Source organism: Bos mutus, chromosome 27, assembly GCF_027580195.1.
Source record: "Bos mutus isolate GX-2022 chromosome 27, NWIPB_WYAK_1.1, whole genome shotgun sequence".
Taxonomy (NCBI): domain Eukaryota; kingdom Metazoa; phylum Chordata; class Mammalia; order Artiodactyla; family Bovidae; genus Bos; species Bos mutus.
In genome coordinates this window covers 19,263,482-19,288,477 of record NC_091643.1, presented here as the reverse complement: position 1 = coordinate 19,288,477, position 24,996 = coordinate 19,263,482, and the positions used below count along the sequence as shown (strand labels likewise).

Sequence of the window (24,996 nt, the reverse complement as noted above, 5' to 3'; positions counted from 1 at the left end):
TTTGTTTTTACTTTTTCTGTCATTTTAATGTAAGATTGAAAGAGACTGCTACACAACATTTGAGATTCCACAGAAAACTGCATGCTTCTGCTATTAGAAAACTTTGAAGCACTTGAACTTTCCTTCTTTAAAAAATGAATATGGAGGTTTCAGGCATTTTTGTCAGCACAGTCATTCATGACAACCTTCTAGATACTTATTTTCTACCTTTTCCTTAAAAAAAACGTAATTCTCATCTACCAGAACCCCACCCACCACTGACAGATTCAAAGCTCCTGAGCTCAGAAGTGATCAAAACATACAGGAAAGTATAATTAGCAGTCCAAAGCTTGGTTTAAATGTTTGGAGAACAGCAAACACTCAATAAGACATACCACACAGCTTGTTATCATTTCTATGATATAATGAATCAACTACTAAGACCACCTAAAACTGAAATTTCTGACTCAGCGTCTACTGGTATAAAGCCTTCGCTCTTACTCTTACGGCATCACAGGTTTTAGAAATTACACGATACATTCCTAGCATTTCACAGGAGTCATCACTTTCAAATATAACACACATCTGCGTGTTACACAAACATACAGTTGTCTACAGAAGCGTTCTGTCATATGTCAATTCTTAGCCTCAAATAACAGAATACAGAAAGCCATACAGGACAAAACACCACAGAACTTTTGCATATTCCCTTTCCCCAGCTGTTAGGAGGGAGCATGTTTTATAAGAGAAAGTGATGAAACATCAGAACTTCTGCGTCCAGTGTTTGACCCCAACTTTTAACTTTCTTATCGTCTTCTGGTTCCACCATATCCTAGAAGGAGAAGAGCAAATTTCATATTAGTTTTATTAAATGCACTAGAACTGCTTATAAAATGACAACAATAATACACATTTACTGTCAGCAAATGAGTAAGAGACATGAGGGGAGAAGAGAAGCACGCTGTGGTCCAGGGCTGTGCAGGACACAGAGCATCCGCCCTGGCCCCCAGCAGCCCTTCCAGTCCTGCCATCAGCATCATGGTTGCTGGGAATAACTTTTAATCAGGAAACCAAAGATGTGTTCTCTGGGGGCGAGTCTCAAAGTCTAAGCCAAACAGCAGAGAGGCCCCTGAGGCCTAGGTCAGGCCCTGCTGCCTCTCCTGACTCCAGTGGTAAACAGAAGCAACCTGGGGGAGGGTTGTGGACTTCTGATGGTAAATGTTAGTCAACACGCACACGCGCACGCAACACACACACTAACACGTTACAAGACCACGAGTGTCTCCATCTGTTCTCATCCTTTTTCAGACTGTCCTGTAAGTTATTTGCTAATGTTTATGATTTTCTTCATGTAAGAAGAAAAATTTCTTTCTAGTTGATATATATTGTTTCTTACAATTCTTGTTTCTGCAGAGAATGAGTTTTCTATTCTCCTAATTTCAAGAATTATTCACTGTTCTGTAACTTCTACCCTCTACTAAGAGAAGAAAAACCCAACCCATAGCAATCTACTACTGCTTCATCATCCACTACCCCCATTCTCTGCTAATTAGCTGGATGCTTAACCCCAACTAATTTTTATATATATATCTCATCTCTGCTTCTTTACAGAATTTCCTCTTAGCAACTGCAATAAACATATTTTTGACAATAATGTAAATTGAAGACTGGCTCAATACATTTTTATTAAGCTTTAATTAATTGAAATGTTCAGCCTTCTACCTAGAAAATTCCCACTTTAGAGCTTAAAGGACCCCTAGAGATTTAACAGAATTAAACATAGATGAATACCAATGTTCAGGTTTAACTTAAACCCTAGCAGTAGAAGTGAGTCTCTAAACCAAATTCTTGTTTGAGTTTTAAAGAAGAGAAGTGGAAGGAAAGAATGAATCTGAATTGTATTTTTATCTCAATTAATTATGCAATTAATATTTCTGGCAGGTATACCACATAAACCATAACTGCTAAATATATAATCATCGTAAGGTCCAAATTACTTCTGTACTCTACTGAACAGGAACTTACTGATTTTTGCTCTCACCTGATGCTGTTCTGGTTCTTGGCTCTGAGCTTGAACATGCTGAAGAGCTTCCGGGGCCTCCCCGAAGCGGTGAGTAAGCCCGGCTATTCCACGTGCTGGTGTATGACGGAGGATAGGACGGGTACCACGAGTCTGAAAAGGGGGTTGCTGCTCTGAAAAGAAAAAAGCAGGGCAGGCATTTTCCTTGTGACTGTGATTTTTAAATCCCTTCCTGTTCCTAAACTATCAGGAAACAATTTTTATCGAGTACTTTTTTCCACAGTGATTCTGGTACATGAGGATTTGTTGTTGTTATTTAGTCGATAAGTTGTGTTCAACTCTTTGGTAAAAAATCTGCCTGCAATGCAGCAGAGTCCGGTTCGACTCCTGGGTCAGGAAGATCCTCTGGAGAAGGGATAGGCTACCCACTCCAGTGTTCTGGCCTGGAGAATTCCATGTACTATATATAGTCCATGGGGTCGCAAAGAGTTGGACACGACTGAGCAACTTTCACTTTTCACTTTTTCACTTTGCGACCCCATGGACTGCAGTCCTCCAGGCCCCTCTGTCCGTGGGATTCTCCAGGCAAGAATACTGGAGTGGGTTGCCATTCCCTCCTCCAGGGGATGTTCCCAACCCAGGATCGAACCCATGTCTCCTGCTTTGGAAGGGGGATTCCTTATCACTGAGCCACCAGGGAAGCCCACCATATGAGGATTAACATGAAATAAATACTGTTTCATATTTCTGCCCTTCTTATGGTCCTTGCTATGAAGGAAGAAAATGACGCAAATAAAGGCTCCTTTCTGAATTCACACTCAAATACACTATAAACTTAAACTACAGTTAACACTGAAGACATTAAAAAAATGGGTCCCCAGCTCTTTTGACCCTTGCTTCTATCATTCTTCAACTAACCAGAATGCCAGCTGTGCCCCAAATGCTGCATTCTTTCCTGCCTTCTCAGATGTCAACATCTTTCTCCTATCTCAAATCTGTAAGCATGACATGGGAAAGAAAACAAGACATATAACACTGATCGAAGAAGAGACAGCATTCCTTCCCCACCCCCAGAGAATCTGATTTAACAGGGTAATGTCATCAGAATTTACTTCCTTAACAAATCCAGTCAAATTTACAAGACAAAGAAGCCTCTAAAGAAAGGCAGAATGTGGTCCACTGGAGAAGGGAATGGCAAACCACTTCAGTATTCTTGCCTTGAGAACCCCATGAACAGTATGAAAAGGCAGAACGATACGTCACTGAAAGAGGAACTCCCCGGGTCGGTAGGTGCCCAAATTGCTACTGGAGATCAGTGGAGAAATAACTCCAGAAAGAATGAAGGGATGGAGACAAAGCAAAAACAATACCCAGCTGTGGATGTGACTGGTGACAGAAGCAAGGTCCGATGCTGTAAACAGCAATATTGCATAGGAACCTGGAATGTTAGGTCCATGAATCAAGGCAAACTGGAAGTGGTCAAACAGGAGATGGCAAGAGTGAACGTCGACATTCTAAGAATCAGCGAACTAAAATGAACCGGAATGGGCGAATTTAACTCAGATGACCATTATATCTACTACTGCGGGCAGGAATCCCTTAGAAGAAATGGAGTAGCCATCATGGTCAACAAGAGTCCGAAGTACAGTACTTGAATGCAAACTCAAAAACAACAGAATGATCTCTGTTCGTTTCCAAGGCAAACCATTCAATATCACAGTAATCCAAGTCTATGCCCCAACCAGTAATGCTGAAAAAGCTGAAGTTGAACGGTTCTATGAAGACCTACAAGACCGTTTAGAATTAACACCCAAAAACGATGTCCTTTTCATTACAGGTGACAAATGCAAAAGTAGGAAGTCAAGAAACACGTCGGGTAACAGGCAAATTTGGCCTTGGAATACGGAATGAAGCAGGGCAAAGGCTAATAGTTTTGCCAAGAGAACGCACTGGTTATAGCAAACACCCTCTTCCAACAACACAAGAGAAGACTCTATACTTGGACATCACCAGATGGTCAACACCGAAATCAGATTGATTATATTCTCTGCAGCCAAAGATGGAAAAGCTCTATACAGTCAGCAAAAACAAGACCAGGAGCTGACTGTGGCTCAGATCATGAACTCCTTATTGCCAAATTCAGACTTAAATTGAATAAAGTAGGAAAAAACACTAGACCACTCAGGTGTGACCTAAATCAAATTCCTTATGATTATACACTGAAAGTGAGAAATAGATTTAAGGGACTAGATCTGATAGATAGAGTGCCTGATGAACTATGGACTGAGGTTTGTGACATTGTACAGGAGACAGGGATCAAGACCATCCCCATGGAAAAGAAATGCAAAAAAGCAAAATGGCTGTCTGGGGAGGCCTTACAAATAGCTGTGAAAAGAAGAGAAGTGAAAAGCAAAGGAGAAAGGAAAGATATAAGCATCTGAATGCAGACTTCCAAAGAATAGCAAGGAGAAATAAGAAAGCCTTCTTCAGCGATCAATGCAAAGAAATAGAGGAAAACAACAGAATGGGAAAGACTAGGGATCTCTTCAAGAAAATTAGAGATACCAAGGGAACATTTCATGCAAAGATGGGCTCGACAAAGGACAGAAATGGTAGAGCCCTAACAGAAGCACAAGATATTAAGAAGAGGTGGCAAGAATACACAGAAGAACTGTACATAAAAGATCTTCACGACCAAGATAATCACGATGGTATGATCACTCACCTAGAGCCAGGCATCCTGGAATGTGAAGTCAAGTGGGCCTTAGAAAGCATCACTATGAACAAAGCTAGTGGAGGTGATGGAATTCCAGTTGAGCTATTCCAAATCCTGAAAGATGATGCTGTGAAAGTGCTGCACTCAATATGCCAGCAAATTTGGAAAACTCAGCAGTGGCCACAGGACTGGAAAAGGTCAGTTTTCATTCCAATCCCAAAGAAAGGCAATCCCAAAGAATGTTCAAACTACCACACAATTGCACTCATCTCACACGCTAGTAAAGTAATGCTCAAAATTCTCCAAGCCAGGCTTCAGCCATATGTGAACTGTGAACTTCCAGATGTTCAAGCTGGTTTTAGAAAAGGCAGAGGAACCAGAGATCAAATTGCCAACATCCGCTGGGTCATCGAAAAGGCAAGAGAGTTCCAGAAAAACATTTATTTCTGCTTTATTGACTATGCCAAAGCCTTTGACTCTGTGGATCAAAATAAACTGTGGAAAATTCTTCAAGAGATCGGAATACCAGACCACCTGACCTGCCTCTTGAGAAATCTGTATGCAGGTCAGGAAGCAACAGTTAGAACTGGACATGGAACAACAGACTGGTTCCAAATAGGAAAAGGAGTATGTCAAGGCTGTATATTGTCACCCTGCTTATTTAACTTCTATGTAGAGTACATCATGAGAAACACTGGGCTGGAGGAAGCACAAGCTGGAATCAAGATTGCCGGGACAAATATCAATAACCTCAGATATGCTGACACCACCCTTATGGCAGAAAGTGAAGAGGAGCTAAAAAGCCTCTTGATGAAAGTGAAAGAAGAGAGTGAAAAAGTTGGCTTAAAGCTCAATATTCAGAAAACGAAGATCATGGCATCTGGTCCCCTCACTTCTTGGCAAATAGATGGGGAAACAGTGGAAACAGTGTCTGACTTTATTTTGGGGGGCTCCAAAATCACTGCAGATAGTGACTGCAGCCATGAAATTAAAAGATGCTTACTCCTTGGAAGGAAAGTTATAACCAACCTAGATAGCATATTCAAAAGCAGAGACATTACTTGGCCAACAAAGGTCCGTCTAGCCAAGGCTATGGTTTTTCCAGTGATCATGTATGGATGTAAGAGTTGGACTGTGAAGAAAGCTGAGCACCGAAGAACTGATTCTTTTGAACTATGGTATTGGAGAAGACAATCTTGAGAGTCCCTTGGACTGCAAGGATATCCAACCAGTCCATTCTGAAGGAGATCAGTCCTGGGTGTTCATTGGAAGGACTGATGTTAAAGCTGAAACTCCAATACTTTGGCCACCTCATGTGAAGAGTTGGCTCATTAGAAAAGACTCTGATGCTGGGAGGGATTGGGGGCAGGAGGAGAAGTGGACGCCAGAGGATGAGATGGCTGGATGGATCACCGACTCGATGAACATGAGTTTGGGTGAATCCGGGAGTTGGTGACGGACAGGGAGGCCTGGTGTGCTGCAATTCATGGGGTCGCAAAGAGTCAGACACGACTGAGCGACTGATCTGAACTGAAAGAAAGGCTGAATTAAAGAGCAGATAAGATAAATGCAAAGCCTACCTGTTGCTGCCAAACAAATATCCTAATATCCCTCCGGTGCCCAAGCCAGTCCAGAACCCAGGTCCTGAATGTTCATGTCCTTGTTGTCCAGTGAAAGCACTGCCAAAACCGGCAGTTGCACCATGCGGTCCTGGAAATAAAAATGATTTCTTATGTATCCTCTCTTAAACAAATCAAAACTAAAGGTAAAATAGTTTTACCTTTTACGCCTGCAAAACTAAAGGTAAAATACAACATTTCAATTGCTTCATCTGGCTGATTTAATAATACTTTGGTCTCAACTTATAAACAAGTTATATTCAAAAAATGTACTCATAAAACATTGTTATAACTAAGGAGTGCCTCACTTTCCCACATACATGGAGGAGGAGAGATGTGTTTTAGGACAGTGGAAGGTAGTTTCTTCCTGAAAGGTCACATCCGCCCTGCTCCAGATTAGTTACTGGAAGACGACCACACGTGTCAGAGTAACTTCCCTTCTACCTTGTGGGCGTCTCCAGGAGCGCCAGGTGAGAGCTGTACCTGAGTGTCTAGTGGAGGAATCCAAGTGGAGGGTATTTGATAGTAGGGAAGTCAGGTCTTAAAAGAGACCCAAAAAATATCTTCTGTTCAGAGGAAGGTTTTCTTAAACTGCTGTATGATATCTGTAAAAGAAGGCACTAACCCTATGTGTACAGCTCTTACAGCTAATCCTACGTGTTTGCATACACTACCCATGCGTGTAACCACTCCCCATGTCAGTAAAACCTTTCCAGCTCCCAGAGCCTCCCTCATGACAACTCCCACGTCAGAGAAAAGCCGACTCTGACTTCTTTCACTACACTTCGGTTTTACCCTGTCTTGAACTTTTTATAAATCATACAGAGATATTCTTCTGTGTCTGCTATATATTATGTCCATGAGAGTCGACCTTCACCACTGCATGTATCAATTTTGTTTTTTCTAAATTTTTCTACAGTATTCTAATGCGTAAGAAAAAAAAAAACAATTTGTCTTATCCTAATGTTTACAGACTTTCTGTTTCTAGTTTTTGGCTGCTGCGAATAAACTGCCTTGAGCATTCCCGTGCACATCTTTCTGTGCACACATGTGTGCATTTCTCTCAGGTGTGCATCTCGGAATGAAACTCCTGGGTCACTGGGTGACGTGTGTCTGGTCTCAACAGATACTGACAGTTTTCCATAGTGCTTTATCATCTCAACCTCTTCCAGCAAGTTCCAGTTAACTACAGACTTGCCATTACTTGGTAGTCTGCCCTTTTAATGTCAGCCATTATGATTAAATGGTGGTTAATTGAGAACTCAGGTTTTAATCTGCATTTTCCTGAAGATGAATGATGCTAAGAACCTTTTCAAATTTTTACTGGACATCTGGACATCTTCTTTTACTATAGTAATTTTTTAAAAGAGGAGCTGTTCAAATCTTTTGTCCACTAAAAAATTCAGTTGTCTTTTTCTCTGATTTATGGGAGTTCTTTATTGTAGACACACATCCTTTGTTGGAAATACGTTTTACAAATACCTTCTCCCAGTCTCTGGCTTGCCTTTTCACTCTCTCAAAGTTGTTTTTAGATGACTAGACATTCTTAATTTAAATTAATCTAGTTTATCCATCTTTTCTTTTTTGCTGGCATTTTTTGTACTCAAAGACATTTTTGCCTAGCGTGACAAATATTTTCCTATGTTTCCTTCTGGAAACTAACTGTTGTACCTTTTATGTTGAACTCTGTAATATTTAATGAATAAAATTTTGTGTATGGTATGAAACAGAGTTTAAGGTTATTACCAAATCTAATAAGTCTGACTAGATAATTTATAATTTAATCACGCATCCTTAAAATAGTAATCACAAGTGACTTAAATGAGAAAACCAAAGCGGTAAAAGAAGTCAAAAGTAAAAAATAAGAAGACGAATCTGTTTTGGTGAGCATTTTTCTACTTCAGAAACCCGCACAGGATTCACTGCCTGACTTCTACCTTACTTACTGCCATTGCCTAGGGAAACATACCTGTGAACTCAGACTTGAAGCCTGCAGGAGGAGGCCCGGCCGAGCTGCTGAATCTCTGATAACGATGGGAATATGGAGGATCCTCAGAATATGGTGGAGGTGACTCATGACCATCACTGAGGAAGAATTTATAAACTCCAAAGGCAATAGCAAGCAGCACCACGATGGTAACCACCCCACCAAGGCTAGAAGACTCTGGGGAGTACAGCTTACTATAATAGTTTGAGAATGAGTTAAAGCCATGCTCTTTTCCAGACTCTCTCAGTTTCTTCAGGCCAAGTTCCGTGTAATCTAACTGATACTCCAAGCCACAGGAACCTCTAAGTACATACTGGTCTTCAGAGGATTCATAGCCTTCGCAGCTCACCACAGTTTTTCCAAATTTGTATGCGACATCTAAATCAGTCTTACATTCCCACTGTAAAGAAAAAGTAGAAATGGGTTATTAGAATCATAAGATTTTTTTTTCACTCAATATACATTATTTGAGCTGTATGAGTAAGCGAAAGTCTCAGTCGTGTCTGACTCTGAGACCCCATGGACTTCTCCATGGACCCCATGGAATTCTCTGGGTGAGAATACTGGCTTGAGTAGCCTTTCCGTTCTTCAGGAGATCTTCCCAACCCAGAGATCGAACTCAGGTCTCCCGCATTGCAGGTGGATTCTTTACCAGCTGAGTCACAAGTGAAGCCCAAGAACACTGGAGCGGGTAGCCTATACCTTCTCCAGCAGATCTTCCCAACCCAGGAATCAAACTGGGGTCTCCCGCATTGCAGGCGGATTCTTTACCAACTGAGCTACCAGGGAAGCCAGACAACAAAATGAAGCGAGAGAATGATTAACAAAATTCAGAATGAGTATTTCTGTGCTGGGGGAGGGCAAACCAGGGGCTTCAAAGATATTGGTGATGTTCACGATATACTGAAGCTAGGTGGTGGGTACAGGACTGCTCATTTATTCCTTATTTCTTAAATACAGATGTGAAGAATTCTTTTGTACATATTAAGCCTTCCCTAATTTACAAATTTTAAGCAAATTTTTTTAAATGTCGACTTTTTAATCACTGTTGCTGAAGAAGTTTTCTTTAAAAATAGAGGTTTTTTTAAACATTAAGTTTCAATAATTAGCATCATATACGAGTATCTGGTAGCTCCATACAGCATTAGAAATAGTATATAACCTTCAGAGAAAAACTTTCCATACAAATTCTATAAAAACCATGCACTACCATTCCCAAGCTCCAATCCAAGAAGCAATTGCTTAAAGCTTTTTCTAAAGATACTTAGAAAAACGCAAAAAGAATCTATGCTAGCCTCAAAAATTTCCAGCTTAAAAAAAAAAAAGTCCAGGCCTAGTTTGAATTTTGTAACTATTTCCAGCTAAAAGCTTCTCTAACAACTTTTTTTAAAAGGTACGCTCAAATAGATATGACTGGTTCTGTTGCTTCTCTTTTTTAGGACAGTATCTTCCTCTCTCAAACTTCAGATACATTGTGACAGCTTTATTCATATATAATTCACATACTATATATTCACCCATTTCATTGGATTGTAGTATATTCACAGAGCTGTGCAGCTATCACCACAACCAATTTTGGAATAGTCTCATCACCCCCAAAAGAAATCTCATCTCCATGAGCAGTCAGTCACTCCATTTCCCCGCAACTTTCGGCAACCGCCCATCTGGCTGCAAGGACTCCCCTACTCTGAGCATTTCACAGAAATGGAAACATACACTGTGTATCCCACGTGCCTGGCTTCTTTCACTCGACAGAATGTTTTTAAGGTTCACACATGTAGCATGAATCAGCACTTCATTCCTTTTTGTGGCTCAAAAATACTCCATCCTATGGAAATACCACACTTTGTTTCTTCGTTCATCACCGATGGGCATCTGGGCTGTTTCTACTTTCTGGCTTTTGTGAATAATGCTGCGGCAAACATTTCATACGTTTCTGTGTGGACGCACGTTTCCAGTTCTCTTGGGTGAACACCTAGGCGTGGAATGACTGGGGCATACAGTAACTCTAGGTTTTAAACTTTGGAGAAACCGCCAGTGTTTCAGAGTAGCTATACCAATTCACATGCCCAACAACAGTGTATGAGTCTCACATCCTCACTGACATTTGTTATCATGTCTTTTTGATGGCAGGCATCCTGTTGGGTATGAACTGGTGTTTTATTGAGGTTTTAACTTCTATTTCCCTGACAGCTAATGATGTGGAACATTTTTTTTCATATGTTTATTGACCATCTATATATCTTCTTTAGAGAAATGTCTACTTAAATGCCTTAATCCACTTTTAAATTTGGTTATCTGTCTTCTGAGTTGTAACAGTTCTTCACATGCTCTGGACACAAGTTCCCAATCAGATATATGACTGCAAAAGCTTTCTCCTTTTGCATACATCCTTTTCACTTTCTGGAAGACTAAAAATTTTTAATTTAGATAATATAATATATAATTTTTCTATTGTACTGTTGTTGCTACCACTATTCCATTTTTTAAATAATTTTATTTGGAGGAAGATTTAAAAGCTTGTTGATTTAGGTAAATAAGACAAACTCAATCTCTATTGGTATTTCATGTTAATTGTCATTTCCTTAATATCATATACAAAGTGGATTTTAATTATTATATTTAAACTCTCAGAGTTAAACAAGGCTCTCTCCTGCTACTAAACATAAGTCAATGTATGATGGCCTCTAGATTTCTTTGCTCTGCCATTTACTCCCTTCTCCATCTCTTCAGCTCTAAAAATCTTATCATTCCTTACTAACACAGTACATCATAGATTTCCTCTTGAAGTCTTTCACAACCCCCCCAACAACACATGACTTTACAATGCTTTGCTGACACCTAGATGTAATGTGAGCGCTTGTCTCATCTTTTCTACTAGGAAGAGAGCTCGGGGGTTGTGACTCCATCATTCATTTTTGTATTATACTATTTAATATACATTTAGTGAATGACTTTACTGATAGTATCTTTTTTCCATCAAGACTGAAAAGTAATACAAAAATAATTTCAGCTTTAACCTGAAGATTCCATGGTTCAGTGAGCAAGACTATAAAAAAGTATTGTGAAGCAAGTATCACCAAGCAAATAAGAACCCTCTCCCTGAATTGCATAAACTTGGCTAAAGACTATATCAAATAAGACTACCACTCTGACGGAACAGTAAACTGTCAACACAAGTTTCTTGCCAGATGACCAACCATCTTATGTCCTTCTGAAAGCAGATAGGATACAAAGGAGAATCTAGTAGTATTGATTTAAACTGAATTCAGTTAATAAAATCTATTCCATTTCTAAAGGACAGTAAATTTTGGAACTTCAAGGAGATGGTCGAGCCTAAGAGCAAAATACCTGAGACTTAAAGACAATAAACAAAGCCCAGTGAAATGTTTTCATTCAGAAGTAACCATCCTCAGTTCAAAAACAACTTTAAAAAAATTAAAAATTTGAAGCATAATAGCGACACATGTAACCACACTATTTACCATGTACAATGCCTTAATAATCACTGTTATTTTTTAAGAGTAGGTTGGTATTCTTTGAGGAATGACAGAAAAGTAACAACCAGAAGAAATCATCCCCCTACCCTCCAAGTACATGAAAAGTTTTAAGAACTTACTAATGACTTAGAAAAAAGTTATGGCATAAAAATTACAATGATTATTTCCAGGCTTTAAAAGCAGTTCATGTCTTTTGTAGAAGCTTTCTTCCAGAGAATGGATGACTGATTTATATTTATATATTTCAGTGTAACCTTAGATTTTTCTATATGTGCTTCCCAAAAATACTGAACAACATCTCAATAAACAGTTTTATGAAAAAAATTCAATTTAGACTGGCATCGACATAAGAGTATTACCTGTACATCGTAACCATCCCAGCCTCTGTTCTGACACTGTATGACTTTAGGGGTGTAAGAGTCGCATCCAGCTGTACCTCCCACGCATTTCAACTGTGGGATGGGCTCCAACCTCCGGGAAGTGGTATAGCGGTCATAGTAGAGGGTGAGCGCTTTTATGTCCCGCAACAGTATTCTGTCTGAAACAGTAAGGACACAGATAAACAGATGGTAAATATCTTGTTCTATAAAAGATTCATTCTAGTCAAACTCCTGTGGTGGGAAATACTTTCAAAAGTCAGTCTTTCCTGCCTTTTGAGGATGACCACGGAAGAGTAGACGAAGGAGTTTCCCAAATCCCAAAGCCATCACAACATCCTTCAGGTCTTTCGCACAAAATTCAGAAAGTCACACCTCTGAGGCCTCCCTTCATTTCAGGATGCATGCCCCCGAAACAGCTTCTCTATCGTAAGTTCTACATAAGTTTTGCAAATCAGAGGCAAAAGTACATTACCCTGAAATAATGTACTACAGTAGTACAGTAATTGTTCTACTGTATGACAACATCGACGGTTAATTTAAAAAGCAAAAATTGTACACGAATGCTCCTGGAGCATATTTAATGACTTGAATGTCTGTCAACAGGTAAATGGTTTAATACAATTGGCCAAGTCCCAAAATCTACAGCAGTTAAAATGAGTGAACTAGAATACATGTATCACAATAGAAACAGTAAAACATCTCAAGCAAAATGTACGTTGTAGAATGTTTAGCAGGATAGCTTTACATGAACCTTGAAAACTGGCAACACAGCACTACTTACTGTTAAAGTCTATATATGTATATAATAATATATGAAAACCACATGCTGCTGCTGCTGCTGCTAAGTTGCTTCAGTCGTGTCCGACTCTGTGCGACCCCATAGATGGCAGCCCACCAGGCTCCCCCATCCCTGGGATTCTCCAGGCAAGAACACTGGAGTGGGTTGCCATTTCCTTCTCCAATGCATGAAAGGAAAAGTGAAAGTGAAGCTCAGTCACAGCCCACCAGGCTTCTCCGTCCATGGGATTTTCCAGGCAAGAGTACTGGAGTGGGTGCCATTGCCTTCTCCAATGAAAACCACATAGGAATGACTAAATAGCAGAGTATCTCTGAGGAGAGAGGGAGATAAGAGACTTCAGCTCTCTATCTCTAATGTTTTATTACTTTGCAGTTGGGAAGAGACTTGCTGCAAATACAGTAAAATGTGAAGATTCAATAAAACTGGCTGGTGAGGATATGGGATTTTCCTAGTATACTTCTGTGCATTTAAATATTTTAAATATTTCAAAATTTTAAAAGGTTAGAAACAGTTACATTATCTTACAAATTAAAAATCACACTGACAAAGCAGTTTAAAAAGAAGACGTCAAAACAAGGAAATTAAGTCCAGCATTGATGTACATAAATTAGTTTTAAAGTGTTACTGGAAAATGAAAAATCTTCCTACTTATCATCCTCGGATTATGATGTAAGAGACTGTGGACTGGTTCACTCAACATCCATTTTTCCCTCAAACTGGTACTAACTTCTTGCAAAGCTAAAAGACTCCTAAAACCTCTTAAAGCTACAGTTTCTGAAAGTGATCTTGGTTCTGTCAACCGGGGGAACTCAAGCAAGAGTCCCGGAGGAGGGCAGAGCTTCACCTCAGACCACGCTCTGGCTAGCAGACGGGCACGGGGCTCAGGGTTTTTCTGACGCTGTCCACTGCCTCATAATTAGCTTTGTGGATGCCAGGAGGCTTGATGGAAGCCACCTATTGTTCACTGCTACAGATGAAGCTGCTGCTGCTGCTGCTAAGTCACTTCAGTCGTGTCCGACTCTGTGCGACCCCATAGACGGCAGCCCACCAGGCTCCTCTGTCCCTGGGATTCTCCAGGCAAGAACACTGGAGTGGGTTGCCATTTCCTTCTCCAATGCATGAGAGTGAAAAGTGAAAGTGAAGTCGCTCAGTCGTGTCCGACTCTTAGCGACCCCGTGGACTGCAGCCTACCAGGCTCCTCCGTCCTTGGGATTTTCCAGGCAAGAGTACTGGAGTGGGGTGCCATTGCCTTCTCCGACAGATGAAGCAGGCATCACTTTCTACCATTTTGTTAGCACCCAATTCCCTATAATCAACCTGTCAAATTAGCAGAATGTGCTGCCTCTCAAATGCCACCGAAAGTACAATAAACGAATTGTCTTGATGATGTGAATAAACAAGGTGAAGAAAAACAGAAAAGGAGATGGCAACAGAATTCTGGAAGGTGAAAGCAGACTAGTGAAAGTGAAAGTCGCTCAGTGGTGCCCAATTCTTTGTGACCCCCATGGACTATAATATACAGTCCATGGAATTCTCCAGGCCAGAATACTGGAGTGGGTAGCCTTTCCCAAGTCTCCCGCATTGCAGGCAGATTCTCTACCAGCTGAGCCAAAAGGGAAGCCCAAGAATACTGGAGTGGGTAGTCTATCCCTTCTCCAGTGGATCTTCTCAACCCAGGAATTGAACTGGGGTCTCCTGCATTGCAGGTGGATTCTTTACCAATTGAGCTATGAGGGAAGCCCTGGACTTGTAGTTAGTCCTAAAGTGAAAGTGAAAGTGAAGTAGCTCAGTTGTGTCCGACTCTTTGTGACCCCATGGACTGTAACCTACCAGGCTCCTCCCTCCATGGGATTCTCCAGGCAAGAGTATTGGAGTGGGGTGCCATTCCCTTCTCCAGGGGATCTTCCAGGGATCGAACCCGCCTCTTCCACATTCCAGGCAGGCGCTTTAACCTCTGAGCCACCAGGGTCCTAAGTATAAGCCAAATGCCAAACCAGCAGGAGAGAAAACGGAGAACCAACCTGACGCACATAATGGAATCCTTAAAGGAACAGGAAATGGCAGCTCTTAAATAGCAGTCCATGGAAACTTGAGACGAAGCTACATCCCTAGATCAGCTCCCCAGCTCATACATAGTTGTGAAATATATATATGTATTTTATAGTTTTTTAAAGTCTAAAAGTAACTCGTTTTCCCTTTAAAATGAGAGATCCACTCTTCCTCCAACTTTATATTTCTATGATAACCAAAACTAGCAACCTGGCAAGTAGCTTCTTGATCACACAAACATACATGTACAGAGGCTGTTTTGATTCTTGTTTATTTTTATATAATTGAATCATACAGTGCACATGAGTCTTCCCATGATTTTCCACCTAATCATAGATATTCCCTGACATCAGCAAATACATATCCTATTTATACTTATTTACCAAAAAAAATTAATAAATTAGAAAGCAGAGACATTACTTTGCCAACAAAGGTCCATCTAGTCAAGGCTATGGTTTTTCCTGTGGTCATGTATGGCTGTGAGAGTTGGACTGTGAAGAAGGCTGAGCACTGAAGAATTGATGCTTTTGAACTGTGGTGTTGGAGAAGACTCTTGAGAGTCCCTTGGACTGCAAGGAGATTCAACCAGTCCATTCTAAAGGATATCAGTCCTGGGTGTTCATTGGAAGGACTGATGCTGAGGCTGAAACTCCAACACTTTGGCCACTTCATGAGAAGAGTTGACTCATTGGAAAAGACTCTGATGCTGGGATGGATTGTGGGCAGGAGGAGAAGGGGACAACAGAGATGAGATGGCTGGATGGCATCACTGACTCGATGGATGTGAGTCTGAGTGAACTCTGGGAGTTGGTGATGGACAGGGAGGCCTGGCGTGCTGCGATTCATGGGGTCGCAAAGAGTCAGACATGACTGAGCGACTGAACTGAACTGAGACTTATTGGCCATATTCTGTTAACAAAACAAAACTAAAAATAATATAAAATAATAACATAAAACAATAGTAAAAAGACAGCCAAAAACCAGTAACAAAGAAAGGAAAACTGGACTAAAGCTAACAAAATTTATGTAATCAAACCTATATGGTGGTTTAGTCACTAAGTCGTGTCCCACTCTTTGTGACCCCATGGCTATAGCCCACCAGGCTCCTCTGTCCATGGGATTCTCCAGGCCAGAATACTGGAGTGGGTTGCCATTCCCTTCTCCAGAGGATCTCCCCACCCAGAGAGCGAACATGGGTCTCTTGCATTGCAGGCAGATTCTTTACCAATTGAGCCACCAGAGAAGCCCCAATTAAACCTGTTAAGCCTATAGTAACACTATCACAGGATTAGGAAAATTGATCATCCTGAGCACAACATATAAAAATTAATCCCTGACAGTTAAACAATCACCATAAAACATACAACCAATTAAAATACTGGAAGAAAGCACAACAGAATATGTTTATGATCCTGGGATTAGAAAGATCTTAAGACACCAAAAGCAAGACGGATCAGCAAGACAGTGACTGTACTTGGCAAATCATGTTCAATCTATAAAAACCCAAGAATCCATAATAATACTCAAAGAGAAAGCCAAAAACTCATTTGTCTATACTTAAAGTGAGTACCAATCAATCACCTCCTTAACTTGAAAACTAGCAATTAAAGATTTTAAATTAAATGTTTATCCTGACTCTCTAGCCAAAACTATAATCTGAAACAATAGATAATCTCAACTTTACTGAAGAATATCAGTTAATAAAAGCAGAGGAAATAGAAAAATCATCATTTTACAACCCACTAAAGAAACAGATTCAGATTCGGACTAACTAGTTTTAAAATCATTAAGCAAATGGATATTGGTATGGTGCCAAGTAACATTACACAAGTGCTTTCCAGTCACAAGAGGGGGAAATGTAACTTCACAAGGGAGAAACAGAACCACTGTAATCCACTAGTCAAATTTAGCACTGCCAAAGGTAGAACAGATTGTATTACACCATCTCCAGTGATGTAACCTGCCAAAGTATTTCATACGAATCCAATCAATCCTTGGAACCTAGCACTCAGTTTACTAGCTAAAACAATGCCATGAGAAAACAGAATCTAGAAGGCAGGATATTCTGAAGAACAACTGGCCCAATCCCTTCAGCAAAGCAGGGGCATGGAAAAAAAGAGACCCTTCCACATTTTCAAAAGACTTAAGGGATAATTCAATCACATGCGATGCATGGTCCTAGACTGGGCCCAGGTTTGAACAAACTAGCTTAGACATTTTAGGAACAACTGTGGTATCTGAATATGGAATAAGTAATCAGTTGATATTAAGAAATTAGGCTTAATTTTGTTAGATGTAATGTTAGTTTTGGAGAAGGCAATGGCACCCCACTCCAGTACTCTTGCCTGGAGAATCCCAGGGACGGGGGAGCCTGGTGGGCTGCCGTCTCTGGGGTCATACAGAGTCAGACACGACTGAAGTGACTTAGGAAAATGTTAGTTTTACTATATAGGGAAAAGTTCATATAAAAAAGGTTTATACTGAAGGATTTACTTATGGCCTGTAATTGATATTAAAGTATTTCATCATTTTAAAAAAGAGAGGGTTGAAAGAAAACAGAGAAATAAGATTAATAATTTTCCATCAAAACTTAAAGATACTTCCCCCAGAATTCCTCCAGTAGATTGACAAGATCACTTAGTGTCAAGAGATTCAAGTAAAATGAGTATTTGACTTTTTCAATATGTACATGGAAAAAGACAAGGAGAAGAAAGAAGAAAACAGCTTCTGAATAATCATCAAACACTGTCTGTCATGTTTGGTACAGAGAATAGAAAAAATAACATTTTATTTAGAGCTGTTGAACCTACAAAATCCAAGAGAACTTCCCAAAAGACAACTCTGTTATATTAGGAGAATTTGACAAGACGGTTGGATATTTTGTCAGATAACCAAAAGGCCAAAGCTCTTCTTATAACTGTAATGTCTAATTACAGATGAAAATTTAAAACCTTTCTCAAATTACTGACAAATTACTATATTTTTATATGACAAATTACATATATATACTATACATATATATATATATAATTACTATATACATTCATAAAATATCTAGAAACAAACTTAAGGTCAATACGTGATCTATATAAGAAAATATATATATAAATAAAACCTAAATAAATTTAAGGCACTTCCAACTGGGCTTCCTTGGAACTAGAAAGAAATTATGTTAAAGGCTTTTGGAAAATTAATGTCTATAATTAGCCAAAAAATTTTCTGAAAAATACTTTGCTTAAATAAGCTAAAAGGATAGACTACACAGCACAAGGAAATACAGTCATTATTTTGTAACAACTTTAAATGGAAAACAATCTAAAAAAAAATACCACACATATGTGGACACCTAAAACAAACATTGTCAGTCAATACATCAATAAAAAAAAAAAAGAAGGCATTGCTTTACCAGGTGATAAAGCTTACTATAAACTTAAAATAATCAAAATAACAGTAACAGAAATAGACTAGTGAATTGTGAAACAAAAGAAAGTCTAGAAATAAATCCAGATAAATGTGGAAAGTCAATACAAGATAAAGTGGGCTTTTTAATTTAGTAGAAAAAGGATGCCTTCTTTAATAAATGTTTTGTCATAACTGACTATACAATTAGAATAAAACTTACCTACAGAAAGAGAAATAGAAATTTTCACTCAATCGTGTCTGATTCTTTGTGATCCCATGGACTGTAGCCCACCAGGCTCTTTGTCTATGGAAATCTCCAGGCAAGGATACCAGAGTGGGTTGCCATTCCCTTCTCCAGGGGATCTTTCTGACCCAGGGACTGAACCCAGGTCTCCTACACTGCAAGCAGACTCTACCATTTGAGCCATCAGGGAAGCCCCAGAATAAAATCCACCTAAGACTATACAAAAACTTAATTCCATGTGAGCCAAAGATCTAAATTTCTCAGAATTACACTAAAATAAAATATTGTATATTAAACCCATACTGCTGCTACAGCTGCTGCTGCTGCAGCTGCTGCTAAGTTGCTTCAGTCGTGTCCGACTCTGTGCGACCCCATAGACGGCAGCCCACCAGGCTCCTCCGTCCCTGGGATTCTCCAGGCAAGAACACTGGAGTGGGTTGCCATTTCCTTCTGCAATGCAGGAAAGTGAAAAGTGAAAGTGAAGTCGCTCAGTCGTGTCCCACTCTTAGCGACCCCATGGACTGCAGCCTACCAGGCTCCCCCGTCCCTGGGATTCTCCAGGCAGGAGTACTGTAGTGGGGCGCCACTGCCTTCTCCACAGGTGGCACTAGTGGTAAAAAAATAAAAAAAAAGAAAAAAAAAACTATCCTGCCAATGCAGATGTAAGAGATGCAGCAGGTTCGATCCCTAGGTTGGGAGGATCCCCTGGAGGAGGGCACGGCAACCCACTCCAGCATTCTTGCCTGGAAAATCCCCATGAACGGAGTAGCCTGGCCGGCTGCAGTCCATAGCGTGGCACAGAGTCAACACGACTGAAGCAACTTAGCATGCACACGCATACCTATGGGTTTTCATTACCGTAACTCCACAGCATCTTTCCTCCTAGAGATCCTAAACGTTGCTATGTTTTGTGTCCCCCAAAATTTGTATGTGAAGCCCTAATCCCCAACAGATGGCATTTGGAGACAGGGCCTTTGAGGGGCAATTAGTTTTATATGAGGTCATGAGTATTGAGCCCCAGTGATGGGATCGGTGCCCTTGTAAAAATAGGAAGAGACCAGGGCTCCCCCATCTCCCCACCCCCGCTCTGTAATGTGAGAACAAGACAGCCATCTGCAGAGCAGGAAGAGGGGCTTCAATTCAGTTCAGTTCAGACGCTGAGTCGTGTCCAGCTCTTTGCGACCCCATGAATTTCAGCATGCCAGGCCTCCCTGTCCATCACCAACTCCCGGAGTTCACTCAGACTCATGTCCATTGAGTCAGTGATGCCATTCAGCCATCTAATCCTCTGTCATCCCCTTCTCCTCCTGCCCCAATCCCTCCCAGCATCAGAGTCTTTTCCAATGAGTCAACTCTTCACATCAGGTGGCCAAAGTACTGGAGTTTCAGCTTTAGCATCATTCCTTCCAAAGAAATCCCAGGGCTGATCTCCTTCAGAATGGACTGGCTGGATCTCCTTGCAGTCCAAGGGACTCTCAGGAGTTTTCTCCAACACCACAGTTCAAAAGCATCATTTCTTCGGCACTCCGCCTTCTTCACAGTGCAACTCTCACATCCATACATGACCACTGGAAAAACCATAGCCTTGACTAGACGAACCTTTGTTGGCAAAGTAATGTCTCTGCTTTTCAATATGCTATCTAGGTTGGTCATAACTTTCCTTCCAAGGAGTAAGCGTCTTTTAATTTCATGGCTAGTCACCATCTGCAGTGATTTTGGAGCCCAGAAAAATAAAGTCTGACACTATTTCCACTGTTTCCCCATCTATTTCCCATGAAGTGATGGGACCAGATGCCATGATCTTCGTTTTCTGAATGTTGAGCTTTAAGCCAACTTTTTCACTCTCCTCTTTCACTTTCATCAAGAGGCTTTTTAGTTCCTCTTCACTTTCTGCCATAAGGGTGGTGTCATCTGCATATCTAAGGTTATTGATATTTCTCCCAGCAATCTTGATTCCAGCTTGTGCTTCTTCCAGCCCAGCGTTTCTCAGGATGTACTCTGTATAGAAGTTAAATAAGCAGGGTGACAATATACAGCCTTGATGTACTCCTTTTCCTATTTGGAACCAGTCTGTTGTTCCATGTCCAGTTCTAACTGTTGCTTCCTGACCTGCATACAGATTTCTCAAGAGGCAGGTCAGGTGGTCTGGTATTCCCATCTCTTTCAGAATTTGCCAGTTTATTGTGATCTACAGAGTCAAAGGCTTTGGCATAGTCAATAAAGCAGAAATAGATGTTTTTCTGGAACTCTCTTGCTTTTTCCATGATCCAACAGATGTTGGCAATTTGATCTCTGGTTCCTTCACCAGACACCAAATATGCTGGCACCTTGATCTTGGACTCCTCAGCCTCCAGAAATTGAGGAATAAATGCTGCTCCCAGTCTATGTTATTTTGTTACAGAAGCTTGAAATAAGACAAGGTCTAAGAACAAAATGCTCACAACCTTACTCCACATCAGTCAAGGGTCACACAGAGTTCCCTGAAATCCAGACTCACAAATCGAAATTTACTCATAGGAGGTCTCAAGCTTAAGATGAACAAAACCAAACTCCCTCAAACCTGATTCTCCCACAATCCCCCATCTCAGGAAATGGTAATTCCGTCCTTCTAGCCACTCAGACCAAAAACCATTAAGTCATCTTTGTCTTTTCTCTTCCTTCCACCCCTATGTCTAATCCAGCAGAATTATCTTGTCATTTCTACATTCAAAACAAGTGAGAAGCCAACCACTCTCATCAACTACTGCTTCTCCCCTGGCCCAAACCATCACCTTTCTTGGAATTTCACTGGCCTCCCAGCTTCCCCCACACCCTCACCCGCTATGGTTTTCCAAGGAGCAGGCAGAATGAGCCTCTAAAATACAGGTCATATTAGATATATATGTAAGTTCACACACACACATATACACACACATGTGTGTGGTGTGTGCTTAGTTGCTCAGTTGTGTCCTATTCTTTGTGATCCCACGGATTGTAGCCTGCCAGGCTCCTCTGTTCATGGGGATTCTCCAGGTAAGAATACTGAAGTGGATTGCCATGCCCTCCCCTCCAGGGGATCTTCCCAACCTAGCGATGGAACCTAGGTCTTCCACATTGCAGGAAGATTCTTTATCATCTGAGACACCAGGAAGCCCATGAATAATGGAGTGGGTAGCCTAACCCTTCTCCAAGGGTTCCTCCTGATACAACTAGATAGAATAGAGTAGAATAAAATAAAACACAGGTCATAGCACACCCGTCCATTCAGATTTCTCATCAATTATCACCTTAAATGTGATTTCATCCCTGACTAATGTATATTTTCAAACTCCCTGCTTCTACCTACACACTCTGTCCTCCTTATCCTATTTTTATCAACGTCCACACCATTGTTCAGGCTTCCCCGGTGGCGCTAGTGGTAAAGAACCTGCCTGCCAATGCAGGAGATGCAAGTTCGATGCCTTGGGTCAGGAAGTAGCAACCCACTCCGGTATTCTTGTCTGGAAAATTCCACGGACAGAGGAACCTGGGAATCCACAGTCCACGGGGTTGCAGAGTCAGACACGACTGAGCAACTGAGTACACATACACATTCCACTACTTACAATACAACACTTTTTCTTACCTGATTTGTTTGTCTATTTGTCAACAGATGTAAACTCCTTCAGGGCAAAACACTGTTTATTCACTGCTATGTATCCAACACCCAGAAGAATAACAAATACAATGTAGCCCAATAAAGAATTTTTTAAAATTTTAGGTATTCTCTTTAGAACGGGTACAATTTTTCTTTTCTGGGCACATTATTACTTTGTGTTAGCTAAAGACAAAGTGCATGCATGCAAAGTCAAACAAAAGACAAACAGTTCCTCAAAAGAGAGTGAAGGCCAAGTAGTTAAGACTGTGTTTACTCTGAAAATATTTCAGTGCCTTTTGTTCCAGAACAATAGTTTTACAGAGCAGGCAGACTAAGAGCTACCAGGAAGCAGTTCACCATTGATTTAAATTTGGTTCCTTTTTTTCATTCCCTTGACTCATCTGTAAACCTCACTTCTTTATTTAAGAAAGGATTGAAGGTTCAACTAATTAATGTTTTAATCCAGTTTATAAATTATAATTCTGATCAAAGTCTCCTATCTATATAAAACTTTCTAGAAATACATAGGTAAAATGTACATTTAAATCCAACTTAACTTTCTAGTAAACATCAACATCAAAGGAGTAATCAAAGTCAAGTACTTACAAATAACATCTTCTCTTTTTAGCATTTAAAAATAGAAATAAGAAGCTAAAAAAATAAATCTGTTGCTTAGGTTCAAAAACAGTCATTTCCCATCATCAAATCACTACTGCAATACTGGTACACTTTCCATGCTTTAACATCTTTACTCCGCAAAGCATAAGTGATATGTTCATTGTTTGAAAATCATTTTTTACATCACTCCAATTTAACAGCATGCATCACTTACTAATTGGAAAAACTGTCTGTCTGTATATACCAGATCAGATCAGATCAGTCGCTCAGTCATGTCTGACTCTTTGTGACCCCATGAATCACAGCACGCCAGGCCTCCCTGTCCATCACCAACTCCCGGAGTTCACTCAGACTCATGTCCATCTTGTCAGTGATGCCATCCAGCCATCTCATCCTCTGTCATCCCCTTCTCCTCTTGCCCCCAATCCCTCCCAGCATCAGAGTCTTTTCCAATGAGTCAACTCTTCACATCAGGTGGCCAAAGTACTGGAGTTTCAGCTTTAGCATCATTCCTTCCAAAGAAATCCCAGGGCTGATTTCCTTCAGAAAGGACTGGTTGGATCTCCTTGCAGTCGAAGGGACTCTCAGGAGTCTTCTCCAACACCACAGTTCAAAAGCATCATTTCTTCTGCGCTCAGCCTTCTTCACAGTGCAACTTTCACATCCATACATGACCACTGGAAAAACCATAGCCTTGACTAGACGGACTTTTGTTGGCAAAGTAATGTCTCTGCTTTTTAATATGCTATCTAGGTTGGTCATAACTTTCCTTCCAAGGAGTAAGCGTCTTTTAATTTCATGCCTGCAGTCACCATCTGCAGTGATTTTGGAGCCCAGAAAAATAAAGTCAGACACTGTTTCCACTGTTTCCCCATCTATTTCCCATGAAGTGATGGGACTGTATATATACACACATACATATTAATTATATAGGATATTACCGTTCCCATAAAATGTCGTTAGAAAATTCTAATAACACAGTGATATAAAACAACTTTTTCTTAAAAATCACTTATTATGTATCATCACCAAAATAATGTATATTTTTTTTAATTCAATGAGAAAAGCTTATGTAATGCAATGGACTTCACTGTAATAGTCAGAAGCAGCAGCATGAGTTGTCCTCACATATATAGTACAGTCTATGTCTCTGCTAACCTTGAGAGCCCCCTGGACAGCAAGGAGATCAAACCAGTCCATCCTAAAGGAAATCAACCCTGAATATTCACTGGAAGGACTGATGCTGAAGCTTCAATACTCTGGTCACCTGAAGCAAAGAATCGACTCAACGAAAACGACCCTGATACTGGGAAAGACTGAAGGCAGGAGGAGAAGGGGCAACTGAGGATGAGCTGGTTGGATGCAACATCGACTCAATGGACATGAGCTTGAGCAAACTCCGGGAGATGGAAGAACAGGGAAGCCTGGCGTGCTTCAGTCCATGGGTTCGCAAAGAGTCAGACACTACTGAGCGACTGAACAACAACAACAATCTACCTCGAAGGTTTGCGGCCTGTCCACTAAGTGTGACTCAGACACTGCGGGTGCTGTGGCAACCGCCAGGTATAGCAACAGGCAGCCAAGACAAGAGCCAGCGACGACGACGTCAGACAGTCGACAACAAAGCAGGACGCGCAGGCGAGGGTCGAGCTTGCCAGCCAGACTCGGGGGACAAGGGCTGGCCGAGAAAGAAGATGGGCCAATTCCGGGAGTCCAAGGAGAAGAGAAGGGAATGGTAACCACGCCAGGATCGACCCGACCCGACCCCTCCCCACAGTTCACCCGTCCGGGAGGACGTCGGGGAAGCGCAAGCAGGACAGGCGGGAGGACGGAAAGGAGAAACTACGGCAGAAGGGCTCAAGGGGCGGCGAGCGAAGATGGTCCTCCGCTGGCTGAAGGCAGCGGGAAAGGGGGAGTGTGAGCGGCACTCACCGCGCTCGTCCCAGCACTGGGCTGTGCCCACGACCAGCAGGAGCAAAAGGAGGCTGGACGGAGCGCAGCGTCCGGCCGCTGCCGGCCCGCCGGCCGCCGCCATGGCGCTAGACGAAGATGGCGCGCGGCAGCCGG

General features: G+C 41.1%; 1 protein-coding gene across 1 annotated transcript; it reads right to left on the bottom strand.

The window, feature by feature from the left end:
* SARAF (store-operated calcium entry associated regulatory factor) lies at positions 1 to 24,996 on the bottom strand. Its single transcript, XM_005907915.3, has 6 exons — positions 24,862 to 24,996; positions 12,181 to 12,359; positions 8,304 to 8,721; positions 6,296 to 6,425; positions 2,021 to 2,172; positions 1 to 811 (listed from the first exon to the last, which is right to left on the bottom strand). Exons 1-6 carry the CDS (start codon positions 24,962 to 24,964, stop codon positions 786 to 788), a joined length of 1,008 nt encoding a protein of 335 aa, XP_005907977.2. The 5' UTR covers positions 24,965 to 24,996; the 3' UTR covers positions 1 to 785.